The sequence below is a fragment of the Capricornis sumatraensis genome, chromosome 1 (genome assembly GCF_032405125.1).
Source record: "Capricornis sumatraensis isolate serow.1 chromosome 1, serow.2, whole genome shotgun sequence".
In the NCBI taxonomy this organism is placed as follows: domain Eukaryota; kingdom Metazoa; phylum Chordata; class Mammalia; order Artiodactyla; family Bovidae; genus Capricornis; species Capricornis sumatraensis.
In genome coordinates this window covers 233,128,356-233,142,970 of record NC_091069.1, presented here as the reverse complement: position 1 = coordinate 233,142,970, position 14,615 = coordinate 233,128,356, and the positions used below count along the sequence as shown (strand labels likewise).

Below are 14,615 nucleotides of genomic sequence, written 5' to 3'. Positions count from 1 at the left end.
CTCATTGGAAAAGACTCTAATGCTGGGAGGGACTGGGGGCAGGAGGAGAAGGGGACGACCGAGGATGAGATGGCTGGATGGCATCACGGACTCGATGGACGTGAGTCTGAGTGAACTCTGGGAGATGGTGATGGACAGGGAGGCCTGGCGTGCTGCGATTCATGGGGTCGCAAAGAGTCGGACAAGACTGAGCAACTGAACTGAACTGAAGGGGGAAAACCAAGATTTTTTGAGTCACAGAGATAGACTCACATCCCAGCTCTGCTACATACTGGTCATTTTACCCCCAGCAGTTGAATTATTTTCTCTGAGTCTCAATATCCTAATATATAAAATGAGATTTTTGTGGGTGTGATGGTTAATTTTATGTCTCAACTTGACTAGGCCACAGTACTCAGATATTTGATCAAACATTATTCTAGATGTTTCTATGCAGGTATTTTTAGGCAAGATTAATATATATACACATGAGTAAAGCAGGTTATTCTTCATTATGTGAATGGGCCTCTTGCTATCCATTTGAAGGCCTTAATAGAATAGAACTGGCTTCCCTGGGAGCAGAGGGAATTCTGCCAGCACACCATCTTTAGACTTGAACTGCACCTCTTCCCTAAGTCTCCAGCCACACAGCCTACCTTGCAGAATGTGAACTTGCCAAACCTCCACAGTCGCCTGAGCCAGTCTTTAAAATAAACCTCTCTCTCTCACTTTATCATATACATGTTGCTGGGAGAGGAAAGAACTTTTCTTCTACCTTCCTTAGGTTTAGGAATGAAGGCCTGAAAATTAAACTGCCAAAAGATGATTAACAAGAGACAGATTTTTATTTACGTTCATACACGGAGTTCACAGAAAATTGTGGCTAGGAGGCAGTTAGAATTTCAGGCTTACACACCATCCTAATAGGGAAGGTGGATGGGAAGTTTACGTACCAGAAAACAAATGATTTCTTTGAAATGGTGGGGGAAGGGCACTTATGGGAGAGCAGTTGACTTTTAGAAAAGATAAATGGCCCTTAGAAGACTAGATGGGAGATATGATATCTTATCTTAGTTAGGTGTGGTGCTGACTGCTCTCAGTGGTGATAAGAGTCAATCTTTCCTGATTTCAAAACTCTGAAACTCCTGGGGAGAGGATTTATGAGTTAGGTAGTTTTCCAAGGCTCTACTTATCTTAAAAGCAGTCAAGGGGATTTCAAAACCTGCATCTGTTGACTCTCAAATACCTACAGCACAGCTCAGTTGTGTCTGATGCTTTTGACCCCATGGTCTATACAGTCCATGGAATTATCGAGGCCAGAATACTGAAGTGGGGACCTGGGTTGGGTAGCCTTCCCAATCCAGGGATCGAACCCAGGTCTTCTGCATTGTGGGCGGATTCTTCACCAGCTGAGCCACAGGGAAGCACAAGAATACTGGAGTGGGTAGCCTATCACTTCTGCAGCAGATCTTCCCAACCCAGAAATTGAACCGGGGTCTCCTGCATTATAGCCACATTCTTTACCAACTGAGCTATCAGGGAAGCCCAGTTTTTATGTCACTGATCCTTTTGGTTCTGTTTTGCTAAAGAACCCTAACTCACTTAGTGGGATATTTTGAGGCTTAGATATAATATATGCAAGGTTAGATTCTTTACCATCTGAGCCAACAGGGAGGTTAGATATAATGTATGTTAGGAATCATTCAATAAGTGATAGCAATTATTAAGTAGTCCTAAGAGTAATATCAGATAAAGTTTTAACTCATCTATGAGCTTATGTGTCTTACATTACTTGGATTGAATTTTCAAAATCTAAAAACATATAACAAATAGAAAGTTACAACCATAAAGTAATATGACTGATTTTTAACATTACCAAAACTTGGGGGGTGAAATTAAAATCCTCTGAGAAGTTTTCATGGAGACTCTAGCACAAGGCTGCCTTAGTTTACAATGCTTTTGTATGGAAGCAAGCTTTTGATTTTTGACCTGATTTTTTAAAATAGGGAAACAAAATGTATTTATAATGACTTTCAAAACGTTTCAAAGATAACCAAACTTACAAAGGAGTATTTTGAAATGAGATGAAACCCTACATTGATGTGAAGTAAAATGTGGAAGTGATTTTCTTGTGTAGATTTCAACATGGTTGTTTTCGTGTGGTCAGAACAGGCTATGTTGTGATAAGAGGCAAATCCCAAAGTCTCAGCCACTTTAAACTAAAGTATTATTTCTCATTCACGCGAAGTCCTTTATATGTCCAGTGGTTCTCCAGCGTATTTCCCTTCAGAGCAGTGACTCAAAGCTCCAGGCTACCTCCATCTTTCAGCTCCACTGGAACCTGTGGCTTTTGGTTGCTATGGCAACACGAGTGCATGTAGAAAACCTAGCTTTGTCCTGCCTCAGACCCACTTCACAGGTCAGTTCAGACACACTTCTGTTAGCCAGAAAGAATCCTTGGGCCCTCAGAGCCAGGAGGCTGTCTCGTATTGCCTTCTATCTGCCCAGGAAGGAGGAGAAGAGAACTGAATATTGGTGACCACTGGTCATCTCTACCATCTTGGATCTCAAGCACCTGTGAGGGTGGGGAGGGGGAGGCGGAGACAGGATGTGTCAACAGTGGCCAAGGCAGTGGAAGAAGTGAACAGTCTCTTTAGATCACCTCCCTGAAGGGAACACGACCCACTTGTGTTTGAATAAAAATCTATCTCAATACTTTATAAGCACACTTTGAGTCTATAAAATGAAACATTGACCAACCTCTTTAGGAACACACCACCTTAAAGCACCATATCATGGCCTGAAGCTGCTCTGTCAAGCGAAACCTTTTTAAAAAGCATCTGTTGTTGTGACTGTTTTGAATAAAAACTGTTTACAACATTAGAGAGAAGGCATATAAAAACCAGCTGCTCAGTAAAAGAGAAAACCTTCCAACATTTTCGTTTCAACTCTTTGTATTTTTTAAACATTCATTCAGACGAGATAACATTTGATTAATGTCGTGGGCATCCTCCAAAGACAGCAAATGCCTAGACAGAGTGTTACACAGCGGAGAGGTCAAGTGTGCCCCTCCCTGTTGCATTCACGAGCATTTGAAAGAAATTTAAAACCCTGCTCTTTAGACATCACTCAAGGGAATCTCCTCTTTTGCCTTTATGTGGGATCTGTGAGTTAATTTTGCAGAGAGGCCAAGAACTTTTTTGATCATCTCACAGGGACTCCACACAGGGTCAACTATGGTGTTTTCCAATAAAATTAAAAGTGAAGACTTAAGTACCGTGTAAGATTTATTCTGATCAGATAGGCAGACAAGGACAAATAACCATGTAAGTCTCTGACTTAAGCGCTTCTCCAAGACACAATTTTAGGCCAATTCAGGTTCTTGGCAGACCAAACCCCACAGTGTGGTCCTTGTGTATGGGCAGCTGGTATCTTTTCTTCATTGACTATTACCAAAATATCCATTGTAATCTGTGTGGGGTTTGGTAACACAAGAGCCCCTGTTAGTGCTCTGAAATGTATTTAATAAGCCGGAGAAGTCCCCCTGGAGCTGCTGATTTGGCTATTAGAAAAGGTGCTGCTTCCTTCAATAGCTTCTTCTATTGGTCCAAAGGGCACAGCATGATGATGGGTCAAAAGAACCCTGACCAGGGACTTCCCTAGTGGCCCATGGGTTAAGATTCCCACTCCCACTGCAGAGGGCCTGGGTTCAATCCTTGGTCAGGGAACCTGGAGCTCCCATGAGACAAATAAAGATCCCATGTGGTGCAACTAAGACCTGGTGTAACCAAATAAATAAAACTTAAAAAAATAAAATAAATTTTAAAAGAGCCCTAAAGAAAGCTGCCAGGGAAATGTTTAAGAGTCAACTGACCTTTACACTATTTCTAATTACACAACTGAGGCTAAACATCACTCGTGCCAAAGAACCAAATGATGAGCCTCGTGGTGGCCTAGACCCAGAGGGAAAGGAGCAGAAGTTGGAGAGCCTAGTCTTCTGTTAGCATCAGCAACCAGAGGCGTTTATTGGAAAGGGGTGAAAGGCATGGGCCCTGCCCTCTAAGGGCATCTGGTAGGAGATGTTGAGGAACATGAGGAAAACCTCAACGTGGCCCGTCGTTTCCTTGTCTATCTGTGACTAGTTGCAAAAAAGGCAGCAGTTGGTCATTCTTAATGGACAAACCAAGGCCATCTGGGCCTAGTTGAGATATTAGTTGAGAACTGTGTATTTTGGGGGATTTCCCTGGTGGTTCAGTGCCTAAGAATTTGCCTTCCAATGCAGGGGACACAGGTTTGATCCCTGATCAGGGAATTAAGAGCTCACATGCCATGGGGCAACCAAGCCGGAGCACTCTGGAGCCAGTGCACGGCAACAAAGACTGCCTGTGCCACAAGCAAGTAAGAACCAACGCAGCCAAAAAAACGAAATAAATAAATATTTTTTAAAAAGAATAAAAAAAGAGACAATCATCAATTTAAAAAACTGCATTTTAAAAATTATACATCATTTTAAAACCTATACATCATTCTATTGATGCATAGTGTTAATGTCTGCTATACAGCAAAGTGATTCAGTTAAGGTTAGGTGAAGTCACTCAGTCGTGTCTGACTCTTTGTGACCCCACACACTGTAGCTTAACCAAGCTCCTCCGTCCATGGGATTTTCCAGGCAAGAGTACTGGAGTGGGTTGCCATTTCCTTCTCCAGAGGATATTCCCGACCCAGGGTTCGAACCCAGGTCTCCCGCATTAGACTGCATTAGGCAGACGCTTTACCGTCTGAGCCACCAGGGAAGTCAGTTATACATATATAAATATATTCCTTTTCATATTCTTTCCCATGGTGGTTTATTACAGGGTACTGAATATAGTTCCCTATGTTACCCAATAGGACTATGTTGTTTATCCATTCTGTGTATAACAATTTGCATCTGCTAATCCCAACTCCCCATCCACCCCCCCCCACCCCCACCCCTTGGCAACCACAAGTCTGTTGTCTAGATTTGTGAGTTTCTTTCTGTTTCCTGCATAAGAAAACTGCATCTTGATGTGAAGACTGGCTCGGCAAGTTCCCCATGGTTACTGAGCCCTGGGCGCTCTCCTTTATCCAAGTTAAATCTGCTCAGAGTGACTTTAAAGCTGCCCTCTTGACCTCTGGTACAGTGCATTCATACCTGCCAGCAGCCTTCAAGGTGGTACAAGCTCCTTTCTCATGGCACCTGGTCCCATCCTAACTCCTCTATTGTCTTCAAGACACACAGACCTGAGGTTCATTCCTGATATACTTGAATAGAATTTACCTCTAGTCTAGTTCTGACACATTTAAAATCTATCTGATACCAACCCCCATTCCTTGAATATACTTTGATAAAACTGACTGAACAACAACAAAAGAAAAAAATCGTTTGAACCTGGTACCGCAAAACAGCCGCCCCCCCCCCCCCGCCTTTTTTAAACATTTCTTGAAAACTTGGACTTAAGAAGAATCAAGAGGGGATTTCCCTGATGGTCCCTCCTCACTCACAATACATAGGGCCCAGATTCAATTCCTGGTTGCGGAACTAGATCTCACATACCACAACTAAAAAAATATATGCTATATGCCGCAATTAAAATATGGTGCAGCCAAATAAATACCTTTAAAAGAAAAAAACCAAGAGAAGTGTATGGTAGACCACCCTTGACATAATCCCCAAAGATCTCCACCTCTTGCCATCCACATCCTTGAGTAACCCCTTCTCTTAAGGATGGGCTGAGCTGACTGACTTGCTTCTAACAAATAGAATAGGGTAGAAGTAATGAGATGTCATTTCCAAGATTAGGTAATAAAAAGAAGAGGCTCACATGGTGAGGGGGGTACTTTCCAGTAACCATGTCAGTGAGCTTGGAAGCAGATTACCCCTATCATTGACTCACTAGTCAAACCTTCAGATGAGACCACAGCCCTGACCAATAGCTTTACTGTGATGTCACTAGAAGTGCCTGGTTTATCCAAGTCTGTATACTTGCCCCACAGAAACTGTGAGATAATAGCAAATGTTTGCTACTTTAAGTCACTAAATGTTGAGGCTATCTGTTACACAGCAAAAGATAAATAATACAAAAGGTTACATGACTAGAAACACACTTTTCCCCCTTATTCTAAGGCAAATACCAGAATAATTTCTAGCATTTGGAAGAAGGGCTTGATAACAAATAATGATAGTCTTGAGTACCAAATGTATGTTCATTTATGCTACTAAAAATTGCTAATGGGTTAAAGTCTTTAAAGATTATTGTGGCAGTTAGGGGAGGTAGGTGGGGTTCTTAGAAATTGTGTCATATGAACAGTAGGGAGATATGACTGCTATCTTTTAAAATGTAAGTGGTGACCAGGTTAGGAAAGACATGCTTAACTTGTTCTCTCTAACCCTGAAGGACAAAGCAAAGGATGTGACTGGAAGTTGCCCGCAAGCAGGTTCTGGCCCCACTGAATTTTGCTGGTGTTTCCATGAAACACCATGAACAAAAGTCATGCCAACTGCTTGACTCTAAAAATTACATCTAAAGTGAAAGTGGTTTACAAACAATGAAAATGCTACTGTATGCATATGGTAGAATTGAGTGATTTTTAAAGATGTGATTTTTCTAAATTATTCTTTTTATATCATCTTTGCAATGAGAATGAAATGTAATTCTCAGAAAAGAATACCACATGCTTTGTATTGCTAGAAGAGTTCCTCTTTGGGTTTGTTACTATGTCTCAGGCTGACCATCTCCTTTCTTCACAGAGAAAAGTCTGACGATCCCAGGAAACACCATTTCTTCAAAACCATCAATTTTCCTCGCCTGGAAGCCGGCCTAGTTGAACCTCCATTTGTGCCAGACCCATCCGTGGTTTATGCCAAAGACATCAATGAAATCGATGATTTCTCTGAGGTTCGAGGAGTTGAATTTGATGATAAAGATAAGCAGTTCTTTCAAAGATTTGCGACAGGTGCTGTCCCCATAGCTTGGCAGGAAGAGATTATAGAAACAGGACTGTTTGCAGAATTGAATGACCCCAACAGGCCTGCAGGTTGTGGGGAGGGTTCATCCAGGTCTGGCGTATGTTTGTTATTATAAGTTGTTATCTCTACCAGACCAGCAGCAGGAGTCTCAGCTGACAGAATCCTCGAATGTTCCTAATACATGAAAATCTGTTGTGGAAGACTGATCAATCAGGAGGGGCACCTTAACTACAGAACAGTTCAAAAGACCAACGAACTCACTACTAGGACATATTTGCTCTCCTTCCTTCCCTCCTTTCCTTCCTTCTTTTCCTCCCTACCTTACTTCTTTATTCTTTCTTCCTTCACAAAGAAAAGTACAGTCTCGGTTTTCACTGAGTGCTGGGAAAAGGAGCCCTCAGATTTGTTTTGATAAAGTAAAAGCCTGAGCCTTTGCCATCATGCCCTTGAAAATGACGTCAAGTCCTAGGAACAGAGGATGGAGCTTTGAGGTATGCTCAGAAAAATGAGCATTTGCAATTCTTAGTAAATAATCATTTAGTTTTTCTTTGTTTATATCTTTTCTTTTTCATCTTTCAGTATTTCTTCTGCTTCTGTACTTATGAAAAGGATTTTAAACCTGAAAATAAATATTTCTGATTTCCTTCTCCCCTGTTTAAAAAAAAAAAGGAGTGGATTGTCATATTTTGGAAATATTTCAGATCACAAAATAATTTTTGATTTACAGAATCTCTTTTTCATATTTTTGAAATATTCTACCATTATAATGTTGAAGCATGTTAAATATAGATACACATGATGTCTGTGGATTAAAGTATTCTGTAAATTGAGTTCTTTAAGTAGTATTCTACAAATTGCTTACTTGTATACTTCCATATGCCATTGCTTCCCAATTTTTGCTGAACTTTGGAATCACCCAGAAGTCTTTTAAAATACTAACGCGTTAACTCCCACTGCCAGATTTTAATCCATCTGGGGTACAACCTGGGCATCTAGATTTTCATAAGCTCTCCAGGTGATACCAGTGTGTAACAAAGTTTGGGATCTACGGCCATGTATTATATATGGATCCTTGTTTGGATCACTCAAAACCCCAATCAGACATTTTGACAGCAATCTCCCAAATACTCAAAAAAATGCATAACTTGGGCAATTGCACTTAAATGAAGTGAATATAATCTATATTCATCTTGTAGATTTTCTTGCCCAGGCACACTTTAGTTCTTCACACATATCTTGGGAAGTAGATCTCTTGATTGTTTCAAGACCTAAAGGAGAAACATGGGCCTTGAAACTAATTTGAACAAATGGTGGCCTTCAATTCAAGTGGGTGCCCAGCCAACACTCTATAGGAGTATTGTACTTAATCGCTCAGTTGTGTCTGATTCTCTGAGGTCCCATGGACTATAGCCTGCCAGGTTTCTCTGTCCATGGAATTTTCCAGGCAAGAACACTGGAACAGGTTGCTATTTCCTTCTTCAGGGGATCTTCCCAACCCAGGGATTAAACCTGCGTCTCTTGCGTCTCCTGCATTGGCAGGTGGATTCTTTACCACTAGTACACCAATTAGCACTTCTCAAAAGCACAGCCAGGATTTCCCTGGTGGTCCAGTTACTAAGACTCCATGATCCCAATGCCCAGGTTCGATCCCTGGTCAGGGAACTAGATCCCACATGCCGCAACTAAGATCCCAGTTGAGACCTGGCATAGCCAAATAACTAAATAAAACAAAAAAAAATTTTTTTTTAAAAAAAGCACAGCCAAAGTAAGAATTTTAAGGCTGATATATATATATATTTGACACAAATATATCTGGAGTGATTGTGTGTGTGTGTGTGTGTGTGGTTTGTGTGCATAAGGCAATCTTGTTTGTCCCAAAGGTGAGAAACTTGGCTGAACTTATTTTAAAAGTTTTGTCTCTTGAGTAAGGGAGCCAAAAATTACAAAAACACTGTCAAAAATTCTTTTGGTTAATTGGAATCCACCTAACAGTAATCCTCAACTACAAGAGTCAACTACAACATCAACCATATCAGGAACAAGGAAGAAGAAACCCCCTTGGAGTTGAGTCCTGGGTTACAACACCTGCCATTCACCCTCCTACTCACCCTCTATCCTCACTGAGCTCCCTGAAGCTCCAAACCCTACTCTAGAGACACCACAGAGTCCTGAGTCACTCAAGCGAAATACAGGTGTGTCCACCTAAAGCAAGAAAGTAGATTACAATTTGATAAAATGTCTGTCTGTTTAACAAAAAACGAATCAACAGTTAACAGAAACCTAATTAACCACAGCATTCCAAGAGTAGAGATCTCAAGATTTAGTTTTATAAGCATTAAACATTTTTTTAAAGTGATGTCTACTTGCATTCATTTTTTTGAAGTGAATGCCTACTGGTTTTGATAAACTTCAAAAGCAAATCTGTTTCACTTTTTAGAAGTAACTCAGGAAAATAATTGAGTAAGATAGCCATGTTCAGAGAATCTGCCTGCCAATATAGGAGACTCAAAAGAAGCAGGTTTGATGCCTGGGTCAGGAAGATCCCCTGGCACAGCACTCCAGCATTCTTGTCTGGAAAATTTCATGGGCAGAGGAGCTTGGTGGGCTACAGTCCATGGGACCACAAAGAATTGGACACAACTGAGCACAGCAGTACATTTAAACAGTCACCAAGTAAGTATGTGTTGAACTCTAATTACATTGAGCCCTATACTGGGTAGTGTTGGGGACACAGCAGAGAAATAAGACAACCATCTAAGAAAGGCCATATGGTGTCATGTAGAATGCAGATTTCTGTGGGTATATTATTCACATTTTAAAAGCGGAAACTGATACTCATAAATGTTTTGTAGCTTTTCCAAGGTCACACAGCTTGACAGGGTTATTGAGAAGACATGATGCAGAAATAATAGAAATAATGTACAGCAAGCACATAGCCTGTGTTGCTGTTGTTCAGTCACCCAGTCGTGTCCAGCTCTTTGTGACCCCATGGACTGCAGCACGCCAGGCCTCTCTGTCCCTCACTATCTCCCAAAGTTTGCCCTAGTTCATGTCCATTGCAACGGTGATGCCATCCAGCTATCTCTTTCTAAGATCACGGTCAGGAAGTAGCAGCAGGTCAAATGACTCTAGGCTGAGGAACAAACTATCAAGAGCTGAACCCACATCTTCATTAAAAGTTACAGAGGAGGTAAGAGAGGCAAGAGAGCTGGTTCCTGGGGAGTGGTCGAGAAGGTAGTTCTTTACACACAACAGAAGAAAAATCTAACTGCAATAAGTGGAGACACGGCAGCCCATTTTAGGCCTTATGCCTATCATATGCCAGGTGGGGATTCACCTGGGCCAAGTCAGAGTGAAGGAGGCTCATCTTTCCAAGGACAGGGCAGGAGAAGGAGAGACCTCTTTTCAGGGATTAAATGTTGGAGAGAAATAAGCAAAGGCTAAGCAGTCTGCTCAGGTTGTGGGTGGGATTCAAAACTTAAATAAGATGGGACTTTCCTGGTGGTCCAGTGGCTAAGACTCCATGCTTCCAGCTCCCAATGCAGGGGACCCAGTTTCGATCCCTGGTCTGGGAACTAGATCCCACATTCTACAATTAAGAGTTCACACGCCACAACTAAAGATCAAAAATCCCGCATGCTGCAACTAAGACCCGGCCCAGCCAAATAAATAAATATTTAAAACAAACTTAGATACATGCAACCAGATATTTCATCAAAGGAAAGAAATGATTTTTTGAAAAAGGGTGGTACTTGCCTATTCTTAAAAAATTAAAATGACCTCATGTTTTTAGAGAAAAATTTTATAAACAAAATGAAACATCAGGGGAAACAAAAGCATATATGAGTGAAATATTCATGGAAAGAAGAACCAAGAAGTCATTTTTATTCTTCTAGTTTGTCAGGGATTGTTTGAAATGTTTGTTTCTTAAAGGAGATTAGGACTTGAAGGACTTGGAAGTGCCTTGCAAAGCAGAAGGTATGGATGATGTTTTCACAGAAAACAGTGATGAATGCTTGATCTTAGATGTAATTTTTCTTTTCTTTTCTTTTTCTTTTCGGCCACACTGCACGACATGCCAGATCTTAGTTCCTCGACCAGGGAACTATGCCCCCTGCAGTGGAAGCACAAAGTCTTGAACCACTGCACCACCAGGGAAGTTTCTGATTTTAGAACTGTAAGCAACAAAGTGTTAAAAAGCGTTCTCAGAACTTCCCTGGTGGTTCAGTGAGTAAGATTCTGGCTCCTATGCAGGGGACCCCTGCTCAGGGAGCTGGATCCCCACACGTGGCAATGGAAAAATCCACATTTTTGATCTTTAGTTGTGGCATGTGAACTCTTAATTGTAGCATAAAGATGCTATATGCCAAACTAAGACCCAGCACAGTCATAAAAAAATACATAAATATTTAATACATTTTTAAAAAAAGTATTCTCAATTGGTTACTTTGAATATCAAATTTAAGATGTTTCTCATTTAGGTGACCAGGCATGAATGTGAAATAATTGAATAATTTAAGCTTTGCTTCTTGGGAATTGCTCATATGAAATCATAGAGGAAATTCCCTAGCAGTCCAGCAGTTAGAATTCACTGCTTTCACTGCACACACCAGTGGCCTTGGTTCAATCCCTGCTTGGGTAACTAAGATCCCACAGGCCATGTGGTGCAGCCCAAAAAAAAAGGCAGAAAGAAACAAGAAATCATAGAGAATTCTACATCGATTTTAAAAGATCATTATTATTATATTGTGTTTATCATTGGGGCAATTTAACATATATTAAGTTTTAGACAGTAAAACATGATGAAAATAATGAAAAATATATAATCCTTGCTTCTTAAATGATTGTTCTTGGCAGTTACAAACCTTAAGGAGAAAAAAAAATTATAAAGGGAAAAAAATAGATCCAAGATTTTGGGGGGTGGCAGAGGGGAGCCTAGAAGACATACCTTATTAGCCATTTTGATTATCAAAAAAGTAAAAAGACTGAATTTTCTTGGATCATCTGGGAAAAATAATTGCAGTTGTTTAGGCTTCATTGTTTTAATAAATATTCTTACAATAATGTGCCAGGCCCCATTTCAGTTCGAGGAGATATTCTGGGGTTTGTCCCTTTAAAATTTTTAGATAGGAGGGTGCTTTCATTCACTTTGTAATTCACTAAAACTTTATATCTCTCTGGGGAAAGATGAATTCTGGTTTCTTCATTTTTTCCTAAGTTTTCTGCACTGAACATTTAAACTTAAACTTGAATATTAGAACTTAAAATTAAAACTTCCTTTTAAAAATCAAGAAAAAGTAAGCAAAATATAATTGGACCTGGGTGTGAGCCCAGGCTGGTTCTGGCAATAACCAACCCCCAAGGACCTCCTTTTGCAAAGGAGAAAAGGAAAGATACACCCATTTGAATGCAGAGTTCCAAAGAATAGCAAGGAGAGATAAGAAAGTCTTCCTCAGTGATCAGGGCAAAGTAATAAAGGAAAACAATAGAATGGGAAAGACTAGAGATCGCTTCAAGAAAATTAGAGATACCAAAGGAACATTTCATGCAAAGATGGGCTCAATAAAGGATAGAAACGGTATGGACCTAACAGAAGCGAAGATATTAAGAAGAGGTGGCAAGAACACAGAACTGTACAAAAAAGATCTTCACGACCCAGATAATCACGATGGTGTGATCACTCACCTAGAGCCAGACATCCTGGAATGAGAAGTCAAGCGGGCCTTAGGAAGCACCACTACGAACAAAGCTAGTGGAGGTGATGGAATTCCAGTTGAGCTCTTTCAAATCCTGAAAGATGATGCTGTGAAAGTGCTGCACTCAATATGCCAGCAAATTTGAAAAACACAGCAGTGGTCACAGGACTGGAAAAGGTCAGTTTTCATTCCAATCCCAAAGAAAGGAATTGCCAAAGAATGCTCAAACTACTGCACAATTTCATTCATCTCACACGCTAGTAAAGTAATGCTCAAAATTCTCCAAGCCAGGCCTCACCAATATGCAAACCGTGAACTTCCAGATGTTTGAGCTGGTTTTAAGAAAGGTAGAGGAACGAGAGATCAAATTGCCAACATCTGCTGGATCATTGAAAAAGCAAGAGAATTCCAGAAAACCATCTATTTCTGCTTTATTGACTATGCCAATGCCTTTGACTGTGTGGATCACAATAAACTGTGGAAAATTCTTCAAGAGATGGGAATACCAGACCACCTGGCCTGCCTCTTGAGAAATCTGTATGCAGGTCAGGAAACAACAGTTAGAACTGGGCATGGGAAAATAGACTAGTTCCAAATTGGGAAAGGAGAACGTCAAAGCTGTATATTGTCACCCTGCTTATTTAACTTCTATGCAGAGTACATCATGAGGAATGCTGGGCTGGAAGAAGCACCAGCTGGAATCAAGATTGCCAGGAGAAATATCAATAACCTCAGAGCTGCAGATGACACCACCCTTATGGCAGAAAGTGAAGAAGAGCTAAAGAGCCTCTTGATGAAAGGGAAAGAGGAGAGTGAAAAAGTTGGCTTAAAGCTCAATATTCGAAAACTAAGATCATGGCATCCAGTCCCACCACTTCATGGCAAATAGACTGGGAAACAGTGGAAACAGTGGCTGACTTTATTTTGGGGGGCTCCAAAATCACTGCAGATGGCGACTGCAGCCATGTTATTAAAAGATGCTTATTCCTTGGAAGGAAAGTTATGACCAACCTAGACAGCATATTAAAAAGCAGAGACATTACTTTGCCAACAAAGATCCATCTAGTCAAGGCTATGGTTTTTCCTGTGGTCATGTATGGATGTGAGAGTTGGACCGTGAAGAAGGCTGAGAGCCGAAGAATTGATGCTTTTGAACTGTGGTGTTGGAGAAGACTCTTGAGAGTCCCTTGGGCTGCAAGGAGATCCAACCAGTCCATCCTAAAGGAGATCAGCCCTGGGTATTCATTGGAAGGGCTGATGTTGAAGCTGAAACTCCAATAGTTTGGCCCCACTTGATGCAAAGAGCTAACTCATTTGAAAAGACCCTCATGCTGGGAAAGATTGAGGGCAGGAGGAGAAGGGGATAACAGAAGATGAGATAGTTGGATGGCATCACCAGCTCAATGGACATGAGTTTAGGTAAACTCCGGGAGTTGGTGATGGACAGGGAGGCCTGACATGCCGCAGTCCATGGGGTCGCAAAGAGTTGCCCACTACTGAGCAACTGGACGGAACTAAAAGGACTTTCCTGATGGCTCAGTAGGTAAAGAATCTGCCTGCAACATAGGAGACACAGGGTGTGCAGGTTCGATCCCTGGGTGGAGAAAATCCCCTGGAGGAGAAAAATGGCAACCCACTCCAATATTCTTGCCTGGAGAACCCCATGGACAGAGGAACCTGGCAGGCTACAGTCCAAGGGCTCACAAAGAGTCGAACATAGCTAACCGACTAAAAGCATACAAGGACTTCCTTCCCTGCCAAAAGGCATAAGTTAGCCTGGGTACCAGGATTAAGTCCAGGACTCCTGGTCTGGGGCTGGAGGGTCTTCCTCAACAGAGCCAGAAGTTAGTGCCTAAGGTTGGGCAAGATTATTGGTTCCACAATCCAGACCATGAACTGCGGCTAGTTGGTGGCAAAATTTTGACAGAACCTCAAAGAAAAAAACAAAAGGA

General features: G+C 41.2%; 1 protein-coding gene across 1 annotated transcript in view; it reads left to right on the top strand.

Moving 5' to 3' along the window:
- GRK7 (G protein-coupled receptor kinase 7) overlaps nt 1-7,082 on the top strand; it is a 40,838-nt gene extending 33,756 nt beyond the window's left edge. Inside the window, exon 4 of the mRNA XM_068987413.1 lies at nt 6,749-7,082. Within this exon, the coding sequence (XP_068843514.1) occupies nt 6,749-7,082 (334 nt within the window). The remainder of the gene's footprint in view (nt 1-6,748) is intronic.
- Nucleotides 7,083-14,615: the final 7,533 nt, after the last annotated feature.